Source organism: Dendrobates tinctorius, unplaced genomic scaffold (assembly GCF_039654945.1).
Source record: "Dendrobates tinctorius isolate UK_male_01 unplaced genomic scaffold, ASM3965494v1 ptg000116l, whole genome shotgun sequence".
In the NCBI taxonomy this organism is placed as follows: Eukaryota; Metazoa; Chordata; class Amphibia; order Anura; family Dendrobatidae; genus Dendrobates; species Dendrobates tinctorius.
In genome coordinates, this window is record NW_027361784.1 from 47,677,052 (window position 1) to 47,697,506 (window position 20,455).

The following is a 20,455-nucleotide window of genomic DNA, read 5'->3' on the forward strand; positions in this document are numbered from 1 at the left end:
CATCTCTGACCTTGGTGAGTCCAGAGACGAGGTCACAGTGTCTCCGGAGCCACACCTCGATGTCCTGTGGAGGAACAGCCTCATTCCAGAAGGTGATATTCACTGTGACAGTGTCCAGCCTGGAGATAGGAACCAACACAAACTTATTCCAGCCCTCAGCATCTCTGAACTTGGGGTAATTGGCCCAGAATCTGTCCAGGTCAGACATGAGCTTGAAGCTGACCTCGTAGCCCTGCCTGTCCTGAAGATTATGAAGAGGAGGATGAATGAACTCATGGAGATCAACATCCGACACTGCGGAGACACCATCACGTGTTTCTCAACGCAGTGATTCTAGAGCACTGCCCCCATCCCTTATGGGAAATATGCAAAACATGCAAAACAGAAGCCGCGGAGACACCATCACGTGTTTCTCAACGCAAGCAATGACCAGCCAGGTCTTTGTCCGGGAAGGAACAACCACGGGAAGGGCAGTCTCCAATGAAGGAAACCACCTATGCCAAAACATGGTATCCATCCACATACAGCTGTTTCGGGGTATTGCCCCTCATCAGTGTGGAGTAGGAAACTGGCTGGTAGGAGCAATGCCTAGTAAAAAGACTATGAAGAGGAGGATGAATGAACTCATGGAGATCAACATCCGACACTGCGGAGACACCATCACGTGTTTCTCAACGCAGTGATTCTAGAGCACTGCCCCCATCCCTTATGGGAAATATGCAAAACATGCAAAACAGAAGCCGCGGAGACACCATCACGTGTTTCTCAACGCAAGCAATGACCAGCCAGGTCTTTGTCCGGGAAGGAACAACCACGGGAAGGGCAGTCTCCAATGAAGGAAACCACCTATGCCAAAACATGGTATCCATCCACATACAGCTGTTTCGGGGTATTGCCCCTCATCAGTGTGGAGTAGGAAACTGGCTGGTAGGAGCAATGCCTAGTAAAAAGACTATGAAGAGGAGGATGAATGAACTCATGGAGATCAACATCCGACACTGCGGAGACACCATCACGTGTTTCTCAACGCAGTGATTCTAGAGCACTGCCCCCATCCCTTATGGGAAATATGCAAAACATGCAAAACAGAAGCCGCGGAGACACCATCACGTGTTTCTCAACGCAAGCAATGACCAGCCAGGTCTTTGTCCGGGAAGGAACAACCACGGGAAGGGCAGTCTCCAATGAAGGAAACCACCTATGCCAAAACATGGTATCCATCCACATACAGCTGTTTCGGGGTATTGCCCCTCATCAGTGTGGAGTAGGAAACTGGCTGGTAGGAGCAATGCCTAGTAAAAAGACTATGAAGAGGAGGATGAATGAACTCATGGAGATCAACATCCGACACTGCGGAGACACCATCACGTGTTTCTCAACGCAGTGATTCTAGAGCACTGCCCCCATCCCTTATGGGAAATATGCAAAACAGAAGCCGCGGAGACACCATCACGTGTTTCTCAACGCAAGCAATGACCAGCCAGGTCTTTGTCCGGGAAGGAGCAACCACGGGAAGGGCAGTCTCCAATGAAGGAAACCACCTATGCCAAAACATGGTATCCATCCACATACAGCTGTTTCGGGGTATTGCCCCTCATCAGTGTGGAGTAGGAAACTGGCTGGTAGGAGCAATGCCTAGTAAAAAGACTATGAAGAGGAGGATGAATGAACTCATGGAGATCAACATCCGATCCATTTACTAGGCATTGCTCCTACCAGCCAGTTTCCTACTCCACACTGATGAGGGGCAATACCCCGAAACAGCTGTATGTGGATGGATACCATGTTTTGGCATAGGTGGTTTCCTTCATTGGAGACTGCCCTTCCCGTGGTTGTTCCTTCCCGGACAAAGACCTGGCTGGTCATTGCTTGCGTTGAGAAACACGTGATGGTGTCTCCGCGGCTTCTGTTTTGCATGTTTTGCATATTTCCCATAAGGGATGGGGGCAGTGCTCTAGAATCACTGCGTTGAGAAACACGTGATGGTGTCTCCGCAGTGTCGGATGTTGATCTCCATGAGTTCATTCATCCTCCTCTTCATAGTCTTTTTACTAGGCATTGCTCCTACCAGCCAGTTTCCTACTCCACACTGATGAGGGGCAATACCCCGAAACAGCTGTATGTGGATGGATACCATGTTTTGGCATAGGTGGTTTCCTTCATTGGAGACTGCCCTTCCCGTGGTTGTTCCTTCCCGGACAAAGACCTGGCTGGTCATTGCTTGCGTTGAGAAACACGTGATGGTGTCTCCGCGGCTTCTGTTTTGCATGTTTTGCATATTTCCCATAAGGGATGGGGGCAGTGCTCTAGAATCACTGCGTTGAGAAACACGTGATGGTGTCTCCGCAGTGTCGGATGTTGATCTCCATGAGTTCATTCATCCTCCTCTTTATAGTCTTTTTACTAGGCATTGCTCCTACCAGCCAGTTTCCTACTCCACACTGATGAGGGGCAATACCCCGAAACAGCTGTATGTGGATGGATACCATGTTTTGGCATAGGTGGTTTCCTTCATTGGAGACTGCCCTTCCCGTGGTTGTTCCTTCCCGGACAAAGACCTGGCTGGTCATTGCTTGCGTTGAGAAACACGTGATGGTGTCTCCGCGGCTTCTGTTTTGCATGTTTTGCATATTTCCCATAAGGGATGGGGGCAGTGCTCTAGAATCACTGCGTTGAGAAACACGTGATGGTGTCTCCGCAGTGTCGGATGTTGATCTCCATGAGTTCATTCATCCTCCTCTTCATAGTCTTTTTACTAGGCATTGCTCCTACCAGCCAGTTTCCTACTCCACACTGATGAGGGGCAATACCCCGAAACAGCTGTATGTGGATGGATACCATGTTTTGGCATAGGTGGTTTCCTTCATTGGAGACTGCCCTTCCCGTGGTTGTTCCTTCCCGGACAAAGACCTGGCTGGTCATTGCTTGCGTTGAGAAACACGTGATGGTGTCTCCGCGGCTTCTGTTTTGCATGTTTTGCATATTTCCCATAAGGGATGGGGGCAGTGCTCTAGAATCACTGCGTTGAGAAACACGTGATGGTGTCTCCGCAGTGTCGGATGTTGATCTCCATGAGTTCATTCATCCTCCTCTTCATAGTCTTTTTACTAGGCATTGCTCCTACCAGCCAGTTTCCTACTCCACACTGATGAGGGGCAATACCCCGAAACAGCTGTATGTGGATGGATACCATGTTTTGGCATAGGTGGTTTCCTTCATTGGAGACTGCCCTTCCCGTGGTTGTTCCTTCCCGGACAAAGACCTGGCTGGTCATTGCTTGCGTTGAGAAACACGTGATGGTGTCTCCGCGGCTTCTGTTTTGCATGTTTTGCATATTTCCCATAAGGGATGGGGGCAGTGCTCTAGAATCACTGCGTTGAGAAACACGTGATGGTGTCTCCGCAGTGTCGGATGTTGATCTCCATGAGTTCATTCATCCTCCTCTTCATAGTCTTTTTACTAGGCATTGCTCCTACCAGCCAATTTCCTACTCCACACTGATGAGGGGCAATACCCCGAAACAGCTGTATGTGGATGGATACCATGTTTTGGCATAGGTGGTTTCCTTCATTGGAGACTGCCCTTCCCGTGGTTGTTCCTTCCCGGACAAAGACCTGGCTGGTCATTGCTTGCGTTGAGAAACACGTGATGGTGTCTCCGCGGCTTCTGTTTTGCATGTCCTGAAGATTAGACACTGCCAGTATCTCATTTGCCACAAACCCCATCTGGCCGCAGAGCAGCTCTCTCACCACATACCTGCGTTGTGGCAGATCCTCCTTGGCACCTATGTATTTAAACCGCACCACATTAATGCGCTTGAATGTCTGGCCGGTATACCTGGCGCTGGAAGTGAAGGATGGGGCGCCGCGGCTCCGGGCACTCCTGGGGGGCACCTGCCGGGTCACACTGGGCTGACTGACAGGGAGAGGGCCTGCAGCAGGGGGGGCTGTCACACCTTGTGGACTAGATGGCAAAGGGGGATAATCACACATATCATGCACATTATCATGAGCAGCATCATTATTATCAGACAGTGCGACGTCCAATACAGAGTGTGAAACCCCTCCAACCCCCAACCCCATAGGCACAGCATCACCAGCCACAGTCTGTGCCTCAGCCTCAGCCTTATCAGCTCAAACAGTCTCACATATACTGTCCTGCTCCTGTGTGGGGCATTCTGGGACCTGTGGTGCCTCTGCTGGAGTCTGAAGTGCATGCTCCTGTTCACACTGAGCTGCCTGCTGCTGCTGCAGCTGTTTTCCCTCCTGGAAGCAGAAGCGGGCAGCCTGTAACACTGGCCGTGTCCGCTGCTGGGGGGTCCCGTCCTGAACATCAGGGGTCCTGGCCTCTACAGCACATTCCTGCTTGTAGGAGGCGAACCGCTCGCGGTTCCTGTAGGTCTCTGCCAGGGGCCCCATGCTCTCCAGCACAGATTCAGTGTCCTGCACAACACTCGCCACCTGTACACCCAGTGTGTTCAGTCTCAGGTCATAGGCGTCATTACTGGCAGGATTAGTGGTCTTTAGGTTATAGATGAAGTCTACCTCCATTTGCAGCACTTTTTTTTGCTGCTGTAACTCACCCAGTTTTCGGACAAGTCCCGGTATCTCATCCGCTAGCTGCAGCTCGGGTGCACGCGCCGGCCCCACAGGTTTAGTCTTGACCACGGGTACAGGGGTTTTGAATCCTGTCTTGTGTGGGTCCACCACGGATGGTTTTGTGGCCCCTTGGCTGGATGCAGGCTCCGCAGCAGGTTTATCGCTGACACCTGACTGTGACCGTGTGCGTCCTGACCGCGCCATACTGCCATGCTGCTGTAGGTTCTCCTGCATTGTCTGCCTTTCCAAAGACGTCCGTCTCTGCCTGGAAGCAGGAGAGGTGATCTGCACAGCTGGGGCCGATCTCACCTGTGCACCTGGCAGGAGCTGCTTACTGACTGGGGAGCTACAAGACTTCACATTCAGCTGGATACCATCACTCACCGACACTTTTCCTTCTGGCTTCTTTGCTGGAACTGGAGAAGGTTTTCCTCCCAAAACTTTACTCACAACTGTTTCTTTCTTCATAGAACTGCTGCAGCTTTGACTCGCTGCATTCACTGGACTCACAGCGGCTTTGGGATTAATATTCCCATTAGTAGAAGCCTGAGAGGCTAGTCCCAGTGTAGGCCGGGAAGCCTGGGCCTTGCCAGGGGAGCTTCCCCGCCCAGGGTGGCCCCTCCCTGGGCTTGCTCCAGACATCAGGAGAACCACTGACACACAACCTCACAGCTAGGAGGCAGTATTATAGTAGTTATATTCTTGTACATAGGAGCAGATTTATAGTAGTTATATTCTTGTACATAGTAGCAGTATATAGTAGTTATTTTCTTGAACATAGGGGGCAGTATAGTAGTTATATTCTTGTACATAGGAGCAGTATTATAGTAGTTATATTCTTGTACATAGGGGGCAGTATTATAGTAGTTATATTCTTGTACATAGGGGCAGTGTTATAGTAGTTATATTCTTGTACATAGAGGCAGTGTTATAGTAGTTATATTCTTGTACATAGGGGGCAGTATTATAGTAGTTATATTCTTGTACATAGGGGGCAGTATTATAGTAGTTATATTCTTGTACATAGGAGCAGTATTATAGTAGTTATATTCTTGTACATAGGGAGCAGTATTATAGTAGTTATCTTCTTGTACATAGGGGCAGTATTATAGTAGTTATATTCTTGTACATAGGAGCAATATTATAGTAGTTATATTCTTGTACATAGGGTCAGTATTATAGTAGTTATATTCTTGTATATAGGGGCAGTATTATAGTAGTTATATTCTTGTACATAGGGGGCAGTATTATAGTAGTTATATTCTTCTACATAGGAGCAGTATTATAGTAGTTATATTCTTGTACATAGGGGCAGTATTATAGTAGTTATATTCTTGTACATAGGGGCAGTATTATAGTAGTTATATTCTTGTACATAGGAGCAGTATTATAGTAGTTATATTCTTGTACATAGGGAGCAGTATTATAGTAGTTATATTCTTGTACATAGGGGCAGTATTATAGTAGTTATATTCTTGTACATAGGAGCAGATTTATAGTAGTTATATTCTTGTACATAGGAGCAGTATTATAGTAGTTATATTCTTGTACATAGGGGCAGTATTATAGTAGTTATATTCTTGTACATAGGGGCAGTATTATAGTAGTTATATTCTTGTACATAGGAGCAGTATTATAGTAGTTATATTCTTGTACATAGGGAGCAGTATTATAGTAGTTATATTCTTGTACATAGGGGCAGTATTATAGTAGTTATATTCTTGTACATAGGAGCAGATTTATAGTAGTTATATTCTTGTACATAGGAGCAGATTTATAGTAGTTATATTCTTGTACATAGGGGGCAGTAATATAGTAGTTATATTCTTGTACATGGGGGCAGTATTATAGTAGTCATATTCTTGTACATAGGAGCAGGATTATAGTAGTTATATTCTTGTACATGGGGGCAGTATTATAGTAGTCATATTCTTGTACATAGGAGCAGGATTATAGTAGTTATATTCTTGTACATAGGAGCAGTATTATAGTAGTTATATTCTTGTACATAGGGGGCAGTATTATAGTAGTTATATTCTTGTACATAGGAGCAGTATTATAGTAGTTATATTCTTGTACATAGGGAGCAGTATCATAGTAGTTATATTCTTGTACATAGGGGCAGTATTATAGTAGTTATATTCTTGTACATAGGAGCAGATTTATAGTAGTTATATTCTTGTACATAGGAGCAGATTTATAGTAGTTATATTCTTGTACATAGGGGGCAGTAATATAGTAGTTATATTCTTGTACATGGGGGCAGTATTATAGTAGTTATATTCTTGTACATAGGAGCAGGATTATAGTAGTTATATTCTTGTACATAGGGGCAGTATTATAGTAGTTATATTCTTGTACATAGGAGCTGTATTATAGTAGTTATATTCTTGTACATAGGGAGCAGTATTATAGTAGTTATATTCTTGTACATAGGGGCAGTATTATAGTAGTTATATTCTTGTACATAGGGGCAGTATTATAGCAGTTATATTCTTGCACATAGGGGCAGTATTATAGTAGTTATATTCTTGTACATAGGGGCAGTATTATAGCAGTTATATTCTTGCACATAGGGGCAGTATTATAGTAGTTATATTCTTGTACATAGGGGCAGTATTATTGTATATTTATTGTTGTACAGAGAGGATATAATGATAATAGTATGTATGACACAATATATTTCAGTAGAATGTTTCACATTTCTTCTCTCTATATAACAGTGATATAATTAGTGGGGTCATGTTGAAGCTATAAGGTGCGTCTACAATTTATTTGACAATGTGATTTCTTGGAGGAATTATATAGATATCGAATTGCTACATGTTTACATACTGAGATCAAAGATCACACTTTGTAGGGGAAGCCCATCTCCATAAGGGCGAGTGTTGTAATGGTGATAGTGAAGTGGATGAGCGTTATATATTCGGTGTTTATATGAGGAGGGTGCAGGGATCAGACGTTCGGCCGTAGCTCCACTTCATCTATTCGGAGTCTTTAGGATGAGTGTCAGCTGGTTACAGTTACTGAGATCCCATTACCTCCCAGGCTTTATATATATATATATATACGGCAATTAAAGGATTAGAACAAAGTATTCAAATAAAATTACTCAGAAGAGAAACGTATACCGCAAAGATGCTAAAAATGTAAGGGAGGACTTTAGCTTTGTCTTATTTTAGAGCTCAATATAGTTCATAGGGATTTAAGCTGGGATCCTGTTGCATCTTTAGTGTAGATTTTTCAGGCTGATTTCCATATTGATACCAGCAGCATTTCTACATGTAAAATCCTTATGAATATTCAGGCATTTTTTTTAATGCATTTCTGTTGCAGAAACACAGCAAAGCCGTGCAATTCCAGAGGCTTTACCTGCAGATTTAGGGTCCCCATTGAAACCAATAGGTATAATCCACAATAATAAAGTGTATGCCGTTAGTGAAGGTGGTCCAGATCTCTGGGGTATGGTTTACATAGGGATCATACATCTATTAACTCAAAATTTCCTAATAGAGTATTTGAATTTCTAAAACCCTTTAGATCAGGGGTGTCCATCCTGTGACCCGAGATGGCTGATAATGTGGCCTGACATAGATTTCCAGTGGGCCGCAGAGCTTAGTTGCATAGTGGGCTGCCGGCCCGGTTTTTTTTAACCGCATTTTAATTTTTGTGCAGAGAACTGTGCGCCGCGCCGTGTTCTGCACTGAATTCTGTTGCTGCGCACACAAGCCTGGATTAAGTCTGACTCTGGCCAGTGCCAGCGTCAGTGGAAACATCCTATCCCGCCATCACAGTTCTGTTCTGTGGTGCTGTATCTCCAGGATATGTCCTGAGCCTATACATAGCACTGTCCGTACGTAGGTAGGGTAACCGACAGGGGGGGGTGACCCGCTTCTTGCCACAGACACGAGACGGAGACAGAATTTGTGTTCAACAGGTCCGCTTTTATTGGCCGGCCTCCTGACCACCACAGCAATACACCACAGCAGCTTCACACTTCTTCGAACATAGGCCCGGGTACCTTCACTCTCTTTTCCTGTAGTCGTGGCGTCCCCCATGGTTCTTTTCGCCGTGGCTGCCCTAGGCCTATCTACCACAGCGCTTCACCAATCTGAGTACGTCGTCTGTTTGGTACCCCCAGGCTGTCTCCCTCTGTGGCCTCTGTCGTTTGGGCCACCCCCCGTGACCGTCTCAACTGTCAGTCCCCTACGGAGTCTCCTCTCCATCCTCTCTCCTCAGTAGAGCCTCCTATCTCTTGCGCTCCCCTCACTGACTGACTTTTCCAGAACCTTCCCTCAGCCTTTTATCCATCCCGTTCTGGTAACCCCGCCCACCATGACTTGCCAGTTTCTTCAACCAATGGCAGTTATTCAGTCCCATTCCTACACTCTCCACTGCCCTCTAATGGTCAAACTACAATACTACACTCTTTCTCTTTATCTCCAGCTGTTTCCCATCTTTCACTCCAACAGTCCACCCACAATACACTACACCTCTGCCTCTCCACTGCAAACAGGTCCGCCCATCAATCCACCTTCCCTACACGTATATTGTGTAAGGTACACAACATTTCTTCTATGTAATGTATATACAGCAGTCTCATGTCTCCTATATGATGTATATGTAGCAGTCACAGTGTCTCCTATGTGATGTACATAGCAGTCACAGTGGCTCCTGTGGTTTATATACATCAATCACATCTGTTATGTGATGTATATACAGCAGTCACAGTGTCTCCTGTGGTTTATTTACAGAAATCACATTGTCTCCTATGTGATGTATATAGCAGTCACAGTGTCTCCTATGTGATGTATATAGCAGTCACAGTGTCTCCTGTGGTTTATATACATCAATCACATCTGCTATGTGATGTATATACAGCAGTCACAGTGTCTCCTGTGGTGTATTTACAGAAATCACATTGTCTCCTATGTGATGTATATACAGCAGTTCCAGTGTCTCCTGTGGTGTATATGCAGTAATTACTCTTATGTGATTTATATACAGCAAAGTGTCTACTGTCGTGCATATACAGATATTGCATTTTCTCTTATGTGATATATACACAGCAGTCTGTGTATCCTCTGTGATGTGTATACAGCAATCTCAGTGTATCCTATGTGATGTATACAAAAGTCTAAATGTCTCCTGTTTGATGTCTATACAGCAGTCTTATATATCCTGTGATGTATATACAGCAGTCTTAGTGAATCCTAGGTGATATGTATACAACAGTCTCAGTGTCTCCTATGTGATGTATAAACAGCAGTCTCAGTGTATCCTATGTGATGTATATACAGCAGTCTCAGAATGATTCAGGGAAGAAATATTATCCAAAACTCTTCAGGGAAAAATGAACTGCTCCAAAAACAAAAACTTCTTAAAACTCCTCAAAAATTAGCTTTCTTCATATAGTTTTCACATGAAAAACTGATGGTTTTTAATCGACTCAACGAACAGAGCCTAAAGCCCCCGTCACACATAGCGATCTCGCTGCTGAGTCACAAGTTTTGTGACGCAACAGCGATCTCATCAGCGAGATCGCTGTGTGTGACACTGACCAGCGACCGGCCCCCCTGCTGGTATCGCTGATCGTTGATGGAAAGCCCTGGACATTTTTTAAATCGCTCGTCTCCCGCTGGTCAGCACGCATCGCTGCGTGTGACAGGCGGAAGACCAGCGATCAGCGTGCTGGTAGCTAAGATAAACGCAGAGTTTCTAAGCACCGGGCGGTGCTTATAAACCCGATGTGTACCTTAGTTACCAGCTCCCTGCATCAGTGCGCTGGTAACGCTCGGCGTCGCTGGTGCTGATCGCTGGTGAAGCTGCCTGTTTGACAGCTCACCAGCGATCATGTAGCGATTCACCAGCGATCCTGACAAGTTGATATCGTTGTCGGGATTGCTGGTGAGTCGCTATGTGTGACGGGGCCCTAAGAGTGACAGCTCCTGTGTGACCTCTCCTGTGTGACCGCTCCTGTGTGACCGCTCCTATGTAAAGAGGGTTGGAGATGCATTTACACTTTTTATATATCTGTATCAATCAGTTCCAGCTCCTGACGAACAGTTGATTAATTGAAGGCGATGCAATCACAGACACATTGCCCTTCTGTATCCAAAAAGTTCAAGTGTTCAATTAATTTATCCATCAGACGGCGGTAATTCCTCTCCCTGGGGGAAAAAGGGGTCAAAGGGAAATCACTGTGAGATACTTTACGTTCTCTGGGCCAAAAAAAAAAGTATTTGCGATGTAAAACAGCAAAAGTCTGAGGAGGCCGCTGACGAGACTTCTACAACTTATGTATCTTCTTCTATGTAATTATATATGTATACATTATATACTACTACATATATCATACATGTACAGCTGGTATAACCGGGGGATGTTCCGTATGCAAGTATATATGTACAGCTGATATAACCCGGTCGTTTTCTGTTTATCATTATCTATGTGTGGGGATGATGCGCACTCAGGTCCTAAGCGAAAGTAGCTGCTGGTGAATTAAACCACTAGGGGCTTGTACAGATAAAGAGAATGATTCACCGCACTCAATACGTTGATGGTATGCAAAAAACTCATATATTTATTAAATATGTCCAATCCAGAAAAAGGAAAAGCTGTGCCCAAGCAGAATTTAAGGGATGTACAAACAAAATACCCGACGTTTCGATCCTCCCGGACCTTATTCATGGGGTACACTAAAACAAAGAATATATACAATACAAGTGAATAAAAAACCATATATACAAAATATACATAACAATTGTGGATAGACACTCACAAATGTTTAAACATAGTCATGGATAGAAATATGTTCAAGATATAGTTGAACAATAGAATATACAGAATTGCTGATGTAACGTTGCCGCTCAGCTGCAACAGTTTTTCAAGAAAAAAATTTTTTTTGAGAAATATTTTTTTTAATATATAACAGTCAAGCACAACAGTTCAAAACTAGCACTGTGAGATTCAGAGAGCAGAGATTATGAGTTTACCTCGATGTGGTTAGCGACGGAGCAGGGGCACTCGAAGAGGAAACACGTCCCCTCAAGGTAACTGGAGGGGATACACATGGGGAAATGTAAGTTATTCTCTCATTAGGTAATATGCGAAAGAGAACTGACTCAGTACAGAGTATGTGCTATACCGGAAAGTTATAGATATCGTAGAAAACATCCAGGTGGTGTAGTGGAGATACCGAAAGTAGATGTCAGTGGGGTAGGGTCATATATAGATCCCCGCTAAATAAGAAAAAGAGGAAAGCAGCTTAATATAGCGTAAAAAGAGAAAATTGACTAAAAGTAAATGTATATGATATACGTTGAGGTAGGTAACTGCTAACTTGAGGTTACAGAGGCTGTAATTTAGAGATAGCGTTTAGCTTGAAGCTGCCATATAAGAATTTCAACCTGTAAGATGAGTGGCACATAGTAAGATATAAAGATGCCCGCACTAAAGTGCTTTAAGTGGTATATACAGTCATATGTTAAAGTTTGGGCACCCCTATTAATGTTAACCTTTTTTCTTTATAACAATTTTGGTTTTTGCAACAGCTATTTCAGTTTCATATATCTAATAACTGATGGATTCAAATGAGGTTTATTGTACTAACAGAAAATGTGCAATCTGCATTTTAACAAAATTTGACTGGTGCAAAAGTATGGGCACCTCAACATAAAAGTGACATTATTATTTCGTAGATCCTCCTTTTGCAAAAATAACAGCCTCTAGTCGCTTCCTGTAGCTATTAATGAGTTCCTGGATCCTGGATGAAGGTATTTGTGACCATTCCTGTTTACAAAACAATTCCAGTTCAGTTAAGTTTGATGGTCACCGAGCATGGACAGCCCGCTTCAAATCATCCCACAGATGTTCAATGATATTCAGGTCTGGGGACTGGGATGGCCATTCCAGAACATTGTAATTGTTCCTCTGCATGAATGCCTGAGTAGATTTGGAGCGGTGTTTTGGATCATTGTCTTGCTTAATTATCCATCCCCTGCGTAACTTCAACTTCGTCACTGATTCTTGCACATTATTGTCAAGAATCTGCTGATACTGAGTTGAATCCATGCGACCCTCAACTTTAACAAGATTCCCGCGGTGCCGGCATTGGCCACACAGCCCCAAAGCATGATGGAACCTCCACCAAATTTTACTGTGGGTGGCAAGTGTTTTTCTTGGAATGCTGTGTTTTTTATCCTCCATGCATAACGCCTTTTTGTATGACCAAACAACTCAATCTTTGTTTCATCAGTCCACAGGACCTTCTTCCAAAATGTAACTGGCTTGTCCAAATGTGCTTTTGCAGACCTCAGGCGACTCTGTTTGTGGCGTGCTTGCAGAAACGGCTTCTTTCACATCACTCTCCCATACAGCTTCTCCTTGTGCAAAGTGCGCTGTATTGTTGACCGATGCACAGTGACACCATCTGCAGCAAGATGATGCTGCAGGTCTTTGGAGGTGGTCTGTGGATTGTCCTTGACTGTTCTCACCATTCTTCTTCTCTGCCTTTCTGATATTTTTCTTGGCCTGCCACTTCTGGGCTTAACAAGAACTGTACCTGCGTTCTTCCATTTCCTTACGATGTTCCTCACAGTGGAAACTGACAGGTTAAATCTCTGAGACAACTTTTTGTATCCTTCCCCTGAAAAGCTATGTTGAATAATCTTTGTTTTCAGATCATTTGAGAGTTGTTTTGAGGAGCCCATGATGCCACTCTTCATAGGAGAATCAAATAGGAGAACTACTTGCAAGTGGCCACCTTAAATACCTTTTCTCATGATTTGATACACCTGGCTATGAAGTTCAAAGCTCAATGAGGTTACAAAACCAATTTAGTGCTTCAGGAAGTCAGTAAAAAGTAGTTAGGAGTGTTCAAATCAAGAAAATGATAAGGGTGCCCATACTTTTACACCGGTCAAATTTTGTGTAAATGCAGATTGCACATTTTCTGTTAGTACAATAAACCTCATTTGAATCCAGAAATATAACTGAGTCCATCAGTTATTAGATATATGAAACTGAAATAGCTGTTGCAAAAAACAAAATTGTTATAAAGAAAAAAGGGTAACATTAATAGGGGTGTCTAAACTTTAACATATTACTGTATGCATAGCCTGGATTACCTGAGGCAGATCATGTTTGATTTGAGGCTACAGTGGCCGTTCTGTAAGAGTTTCAACCTACATGGAAAAGCGGCACATAGTGAGAAGGTATAAGGATACCACCGCTGAAGTGCACCAGGTGGTATACGTAAAGAAGCATGGATTACCTGGGGCAGATAGGATTTAATCTGAGGCTGCAGTGGCCATGAGAGAATTTAATCCTGTGGAATGAGTGGCACAAGGTAAGAGTAAGGGTGCCAGTAATGCATTGTAGTATCCGTTCATCAGATGGTAGTTACCTGGGGGATCCTGTGAGAAAGAAGCAGGGGATGCCGTTGGCGCTCCTGCGCCCTACCTTGGGGCAGATGAGGGGCTGTAATGGTCCGTAGTGAGGCCGGTTTTAAATAGTGCGCTGAGTACCGCCGGACCGGAAGTGCGTCACCGCCGGACCGGAAGTCACTCAGCGCTGTAAGAGGGAGACAGCGCGCATGCGCGGTAGTGACCAGGGCTGGGAGGACCGCGTCTGCGCGGTATAAAGGGCTGTGATCATCATGCAGCATATGGGAAAGAGGGAGGAAAGTTGTTGTATTAGTGATGCGCCTCCATGGGGAAGGGAACGGCCCGATAAAGGGAAAAGGATTACAATATTAGGACAGGGCAGGTTTACTGGCAGGCTCAAGAGATTATAGTAATACCTTCATGGAAAGTAAGTCTCAATGGAGAATAGATAATGGAAAACCACTGAAGAAAACGAAGAAAATAAAAAATAAGGGGTAAAATCAAAAGCAAAAGATTATATAATGATGAAGTAAAAGTAATAGCGCCAAAAATGTTAAAAGATAATATATGGAAAAACAAGGGTTGGGGGGATTATAGTGAGAATTATTGTAAAAAAATGAAAAAGATGCAAAATAAAGTTAAAAATTATATGAAAAAATGAAAAAGAGGAATTATGAAAATAAAAATAAAAATGAAACTAAAATTAACAAAAAAAGGGGGGAAAAAGAAAAAAGAAAAAATATTTGAAAAATATTGAGTACTTACCAATTATTGTCGGATATCATCGTGTCTGAAAATAATAAATAAGAATAGATTAATCATAAAAGCCAGTTGATTTCTCTATTGAGGCCTTTTGGTGCCAGTGTGTCCAGTTTATGAATCCAAAAGGTTTCCCTCTGTTTCAAGAGTTGTATGTGGTTACCACCACGTCAGGGTTTAGCTACTTGTTCGATTATCTGATATTTGAGTTGTGCCACCGTGTGTTTGTGTTTAATGAAATGATCCGGAATGGGTAGCCATGTTTTACCATGTCTAATAGTAGACTTGTGGCTGGCAATTCTGTCCTTGACATGTTGTGTTGTCTCGCCCACGTACAGAAGGCCACAAGGGCACTTTATGACATAAACTACGAAATTGGAGTCACAGGTGTAGAATCCTCGTATGGGAAAGGATGCACCTGTACGTGGGTGTGTAACTGTGTCAGATTTTATAATGTTTGAACAGGAAGCACAACTTAGACAAGGGAAAGTGTCCTTGCGACGTGTGGCTGATTGGCGTTGTGTTGATGTCGGTATTTTACTGCCTATGTTTGCCCGAACTAATTTATCCTTAATGTTAGGGGCTCGTCTACTGCACATAAGTGCTGGTGTGTCAAAGGTTTTGATGTTGGGGTATGCCCTGGAGAGCAATGACCAATGCTTGCGGATGATGGAGTGAATTTTTGGCATGAGGGGACGGTAGGTGTGGACGAAAGGAACTCTTTCCGGGTTCGAGATAGTTGAGATTGGTATGGGTGGATCCAGAGCTCGTGTTTTCTCCCTTACAAGGAGACTAGCAGGGTACTTTCTCTCTAGGAATTTGGACGACATCTCATCCAAGCGGGTAGGTAGCAATTCCGGGTCAGAAAATATTCTTGAAATGCGTGTGAATTGTGATCTCGGAAGGCTATCTCTTGTTGCTTTTGGATGGCTGCTAGAATAATGGAGCAGACTATTACAGTCTGTAGGTTTAGTATACAGATCAGTTGTAAGATTACCAAAAGCGTCCTTATGCACCATTGTGTCTAGGAAAGGTATGTGAGCCGTATCATAGTTAATGGTGAATTGTAGGTCCGTATCTAATGAGTTCAAATAAGTGTGGAATGATTGCAATGAATCAGGGGGGCCTGTCCAGATAAAGAAAATATCATCTATGTAGCGATGATAACCAATAACAGACTCTTCAAAAACCTTATTTGGATATATGTAATTTTGTTCAAGGGAGTGCAGAAATGCGTTTGCATAAGCTGGGGCTACGTTAGATCCCATTGCGGTCCCACGTGACTGTACATAATATGTATCCTCAAATAGAAAGAAGTTTTCATAAAGGACTAATGTGAGAAGGTCTAAACATTGGATGGATTCACCTGACATTTTGGAGGTTTCTAATAGGGACCGGGTGGCTTGTATCCCCTTGGCATGAGAGATGGATGTATATAGACTATTAACGTCTAAAGTGACCAATAGACTAGTGGGGGGTATCATTTTGAGATCATGTATGATCTTTAGAAAATGTCCCGTATCCAGTAGGAAAGAAGGGGTAGTTTTTACCAATGGTGTTACGATCTTTTCAAGGTAGACGGATAGGGGAGAGAGAATAGAATCGGTCGATGCCACGATTGGTTGGCCAGGGGGATTAGTCAGAGATTTATGGATTTTTGGGAGAATGTAAAAAGCAGGAGTGATGGGATGAGGATTGGCTAGAAATGTAACTTTTTTTTATCTAAAATGTCTTTATCCAAGTAGGTTCTAAGTAAGGACTGGATCTTATGGCTGATATCAGACGTAGGGTCCCTTGATATAGGCTTGTAAGTGTGTCTATCTGATAACTGCCATTCGATTACACCAATGTACATGCTACGTTCCATGATTACAATGGTGCCCCCGTGGGTATATGGGCACGGGACTATGGGATTTAGGATATGTATGATGGGTATATGGGCATGGGACTATGGGATGGAGGATATGTATGATGGGTATATGGGCACGGGACTATGGGATGGAGGATATGTATGATGGGTATATGGGCACGGGACTATGGGATTTAGGATATGTATGATGGGTATATGGGCACGGGACTATGGGATGGAGGATGTGTATGATGGGTATATGGGCATGGGACTATGGGATGGAGGATAATTATAATTTGCTATAACTAACCACAGCTAGTTACTATGTCCGGGCAGCGCCGGGCACTTCAGCTAGTATAATTATATATGTACAGCTGGTATAACCTGGGTATCTCCTGTATATAATTATATATGTACAGCTGGTATAACCTGGACATCTCCTGTATATAATTATATATGTACAGCTGGTATAACCTGGACATCTCCTGTATATATTTATATATGTATAGCTGGTATAACCTGGGCATCTCCTTTATATAATTATGTATGTACAGCTGGTATAACCTGGACATCTCCTGTATATAATTATATATGTATAGCTGGTATAACCTGGGTATCTCCTGTATACAATTATATATGTACAGCTGGTATAACCTGGGCATCTCCTGTATATAATTATATATGTACAGCCGGTATAACATGGGCATCTCCTATATATAATTATATATGTACAGCTGGTATAACCTGGGTATCTCCTGTATATAATTATATATGTACAGCTGGTATAACCTGGGCATCTCCTGTATATAATTATACATGTACAGCTGGTATAACCTGGACATCTCCTGTATATAATCATATATGTACAGCTGGTATAACCTGGGCATCTCCTGTATATAATTATATATGTACAGCTGGTATAACCTGGGCATCTCCTGTATATAATTATATATGTACAGCTGGTATAACCTGGGCATCTCCTGTATATAATTATATATGTACAGCTGGTATAACCTGGGCATCTCCCGTATATATATATACAGCTGGTATAACCTGGGCATCTCCTATATATAATTATATATGTACAGCTGGTATAACCTGGGCATCTCCTGTATATCATATATGTACAGCTGGTATAACCTGGGCATCTCCTGTATATAATTATATATGTACAGCTGGTATAACCTGGGCATCTCCTGTATATAATCATATATGTACAGCTGGTATAACCTGGGCATCTCCTGTATATAATTATATATGTACAGCTGGTATAACCTGGTCATTTTCTGTTTATAATTATATATGCACAGCCGGCATAACCTGGGCATCTCCTGTATGTAATTATATATTTAAAGCTGGTATAACCTGGGCATCTCCTGTATATAATTATATATTTACAGCTGGTATAACCTGAGCATCTCCTGTATATAATTATATATTTACAGCTGATATAACCCGGGCATCTCCTGTATATAATTATATATGTACAGCTGGTATAACCTGGGCATCTCCTGGATATAATTATATGTGTACAGCCGGTATAACCTGGGCATCTTCTGTATATAATTATATACCGTATGTACAGCTGGTATAACCTCGGCATCTCCAGTATATAATTATATATGTACAGCCGGTATAACCTGGGCATCTCCTGTATATAATTATATATGTACAGCCAGTATAACCTGGGCATCTCCTGTATATAATTATATATGTACAGCCGGTATAAACTGAGCATCTCCTGTCTATAATCATATATGTACAGCCGGTATAAACGGAGCATCTCCTGTCTATAATTATATATGTACAGCCGGTATAACCTGGGCATCTCCTGTATATAATTATATATGTACAGCCAGTATAACCTGGGCATCTCCTGTATATAATTATATATGTACAGCCGGTATAAACTGAGCATCTAATAACTAATAAGTCATGTCAGACTAACTTAATTTCCTTCTATGACGGTATCACTGATTGGGTGGATCAAGGAAATGCTGTAGATATAGTATATCTTGACTTCAGCAAAGCATTTGACAAAGTCTCTCATACAATCCTTATTGAAAAAATGACTAAGTATGGAATGGACAAGGCAACTGTTAGGTGGATTCATAACTGGCTTAGTGATCGGACCCAAAGAGTGGTCGTAAATGGCTGCACATCCAGTTGGAAGAATGTCTCAAGTGGGGTACCACAGGGCTCTGTCCTGGGCCCTGTATTGTTCAACATCTTTATCAACGATTTAGATGAAGGAATTGAGGGTAAACTGATTAAATTTGCTGATGACACAAAGCTAGGAGGGATAGCTAATACTAGAGAAGAGAGAGAGAGGATTCAAAAAGATTTAAATAAACTGGAGAAGTGGGCAGTAACTAACAGAATGGTTTTTAACAGGGAGAAATGCAAAGTACTACATCTGGGCAATAAAAATGAAAAAAGCATATATAGAATGGGAGGAATAGGGCTAAGTGACAGCACATGTGAAAAAGACTTGGGTATACTAATAGATCACAGACTGAATATGAGTCAACAGTGTGATGCAGCAGCAAAAAAGGCAAATGCAGTTCTAGGATGTATTAACAGAAGCATACAGTCTAGATCACGTGAAGTCATTATTTCCCTCTACTCCTCTTTGGTCAGACCTCATCTGGAATATTGTGTCCAGTTTTGGGCACCACATTTTAAAAAAGACATCAACAAACTGGAGCAAGTTCAGAAAAGAGCGACCAGAATGGTGACCGGTCTGCAAACCCTGTCTTATGAGGAAAGGTTGCAGGATTTGGGAATGTTTAGTTTGCAAAAGAGAAGACTGAGAGGAGACTTAATTGCTGTCTACAAATATCTAAAGGGCTGTCACATTGTAGAAGGATCAACTTTATTCTCATTTGCACAAGGAAAGACTAGAAGCAATGGGATGAAACTGAATGGGAGGAGACACAGATTAGATATTAGAAAAAACTTTTTGACAGTTAGAGTGATCAATGAGTGGAACAGGCTGCCACGAGAAGTGGTGAGTTCTCCTTCAATGGAAGTCTTCAAACAGAGGCTGGACAGACATCTGACTGGGATGATTTAGCAAATCCTGCTTTGAGCAGGGGGTTGGACCAGATGGCCCAGGAGGTCCCTTCCAACTCTACGATTCTATGATTCTATGATTCTATGATTCTATCTCCTGTCTATAATCATATATGTACAGCCGGTATAAACTGAGCATCTCCTGTCTATAATCATAGAATCATAGAATCATAGAATCGTAGAGTTGGAAGGGACCTCCTGGGCCATCTGGTCCAACCCCCTGCTCAAAGCAGGATTCGCTAAATCATCCCAGTTAGATGTCTGTCCAGCCTCTGTTTGAAGACTTCCATTGAAGGAGAACTCACCACTTCTCGTGGCAGCCTGTTCCACTCATTGATCACTCTAACTGTCAAAAAGTTTTTTCTAATATCTAATCTGTGTCTCCTCCCATTCAGCTTCATCCCATTGCTTCTAGTCTTTCCTTGTGCAAATGAGAATAAAGTTGATCCTTCTACAATGTGACAGCCCTTTAGATATTTGTAGACAGCTATTAAGTCTCCTCTCAGTCTTCTCTTTTGCAAACTAAACATTCCCAAATCCTGCAACCTTTCCTCATAAGACAGGGTTTGCAGACCGGTCACCATTCTGGTCGCTCTTTTCTGAACTTGCTCCAGTTTGTTGATGTCTTTTTTAAAATGTGGTGCCCAAAATTGGACACAATATTCCAGATGAGGTCTGACCAAAGAGGAGTAGAGGGAAATAATGACTTCACGTGATCTAGACTGTATGCTTCTGTTAATACATCCTAGAATTGCATTTGCCTTTTTTGCTGCTGCATCACACTGTTG

The 20,455-nt window shown here is 42.8% G+C and overlaps 1 protein-coding gene across 1 annotated transcript; it reads right to left on the reverse strand.

Annotated features, from left to right (window-relative positions):
- Nucleotides 1-11,164: 11,164 nt before the first annotated feature.
- Nucleotides 11,165-16,542, reverse strand: LOC141101388 (uncharacterized). Its single transcript, XM_073590450.1, has 3 exons — nucleotides 14,750-16,542; nucleotides 11,594-11,839; nucleotides 11,165-11,296 (listed from the first exon to the last, which is right to left on the reverse strand). Exon 1 carries the CDS (start codon nucleotides 16,225-16,227, stop codon nucleotides 14,914-14,916), a length of 1,314 nt encoding a protein of 437 aa, XP_073446551.1. The 5' UTR covers nucleotides 16,228-16,542; the 3' UTR covers nucleotides 11,165-11,296; nucleotides 11,594-11,839; nucleotides 14,750-14,913.
- Nucleotides 16,543-20,455: the final 3,913 nt, after the last annotated feature.

What these genes read in the sequence shown, in the direction of transcription:
- LOC141101388 (XM_073590450.1), bottom strand. Translation starts at nt 16,227, where the DNA reads ATGATACCCCCCACTAGTCTATTGGTCACTTTAGACGTTAATAGTCTA.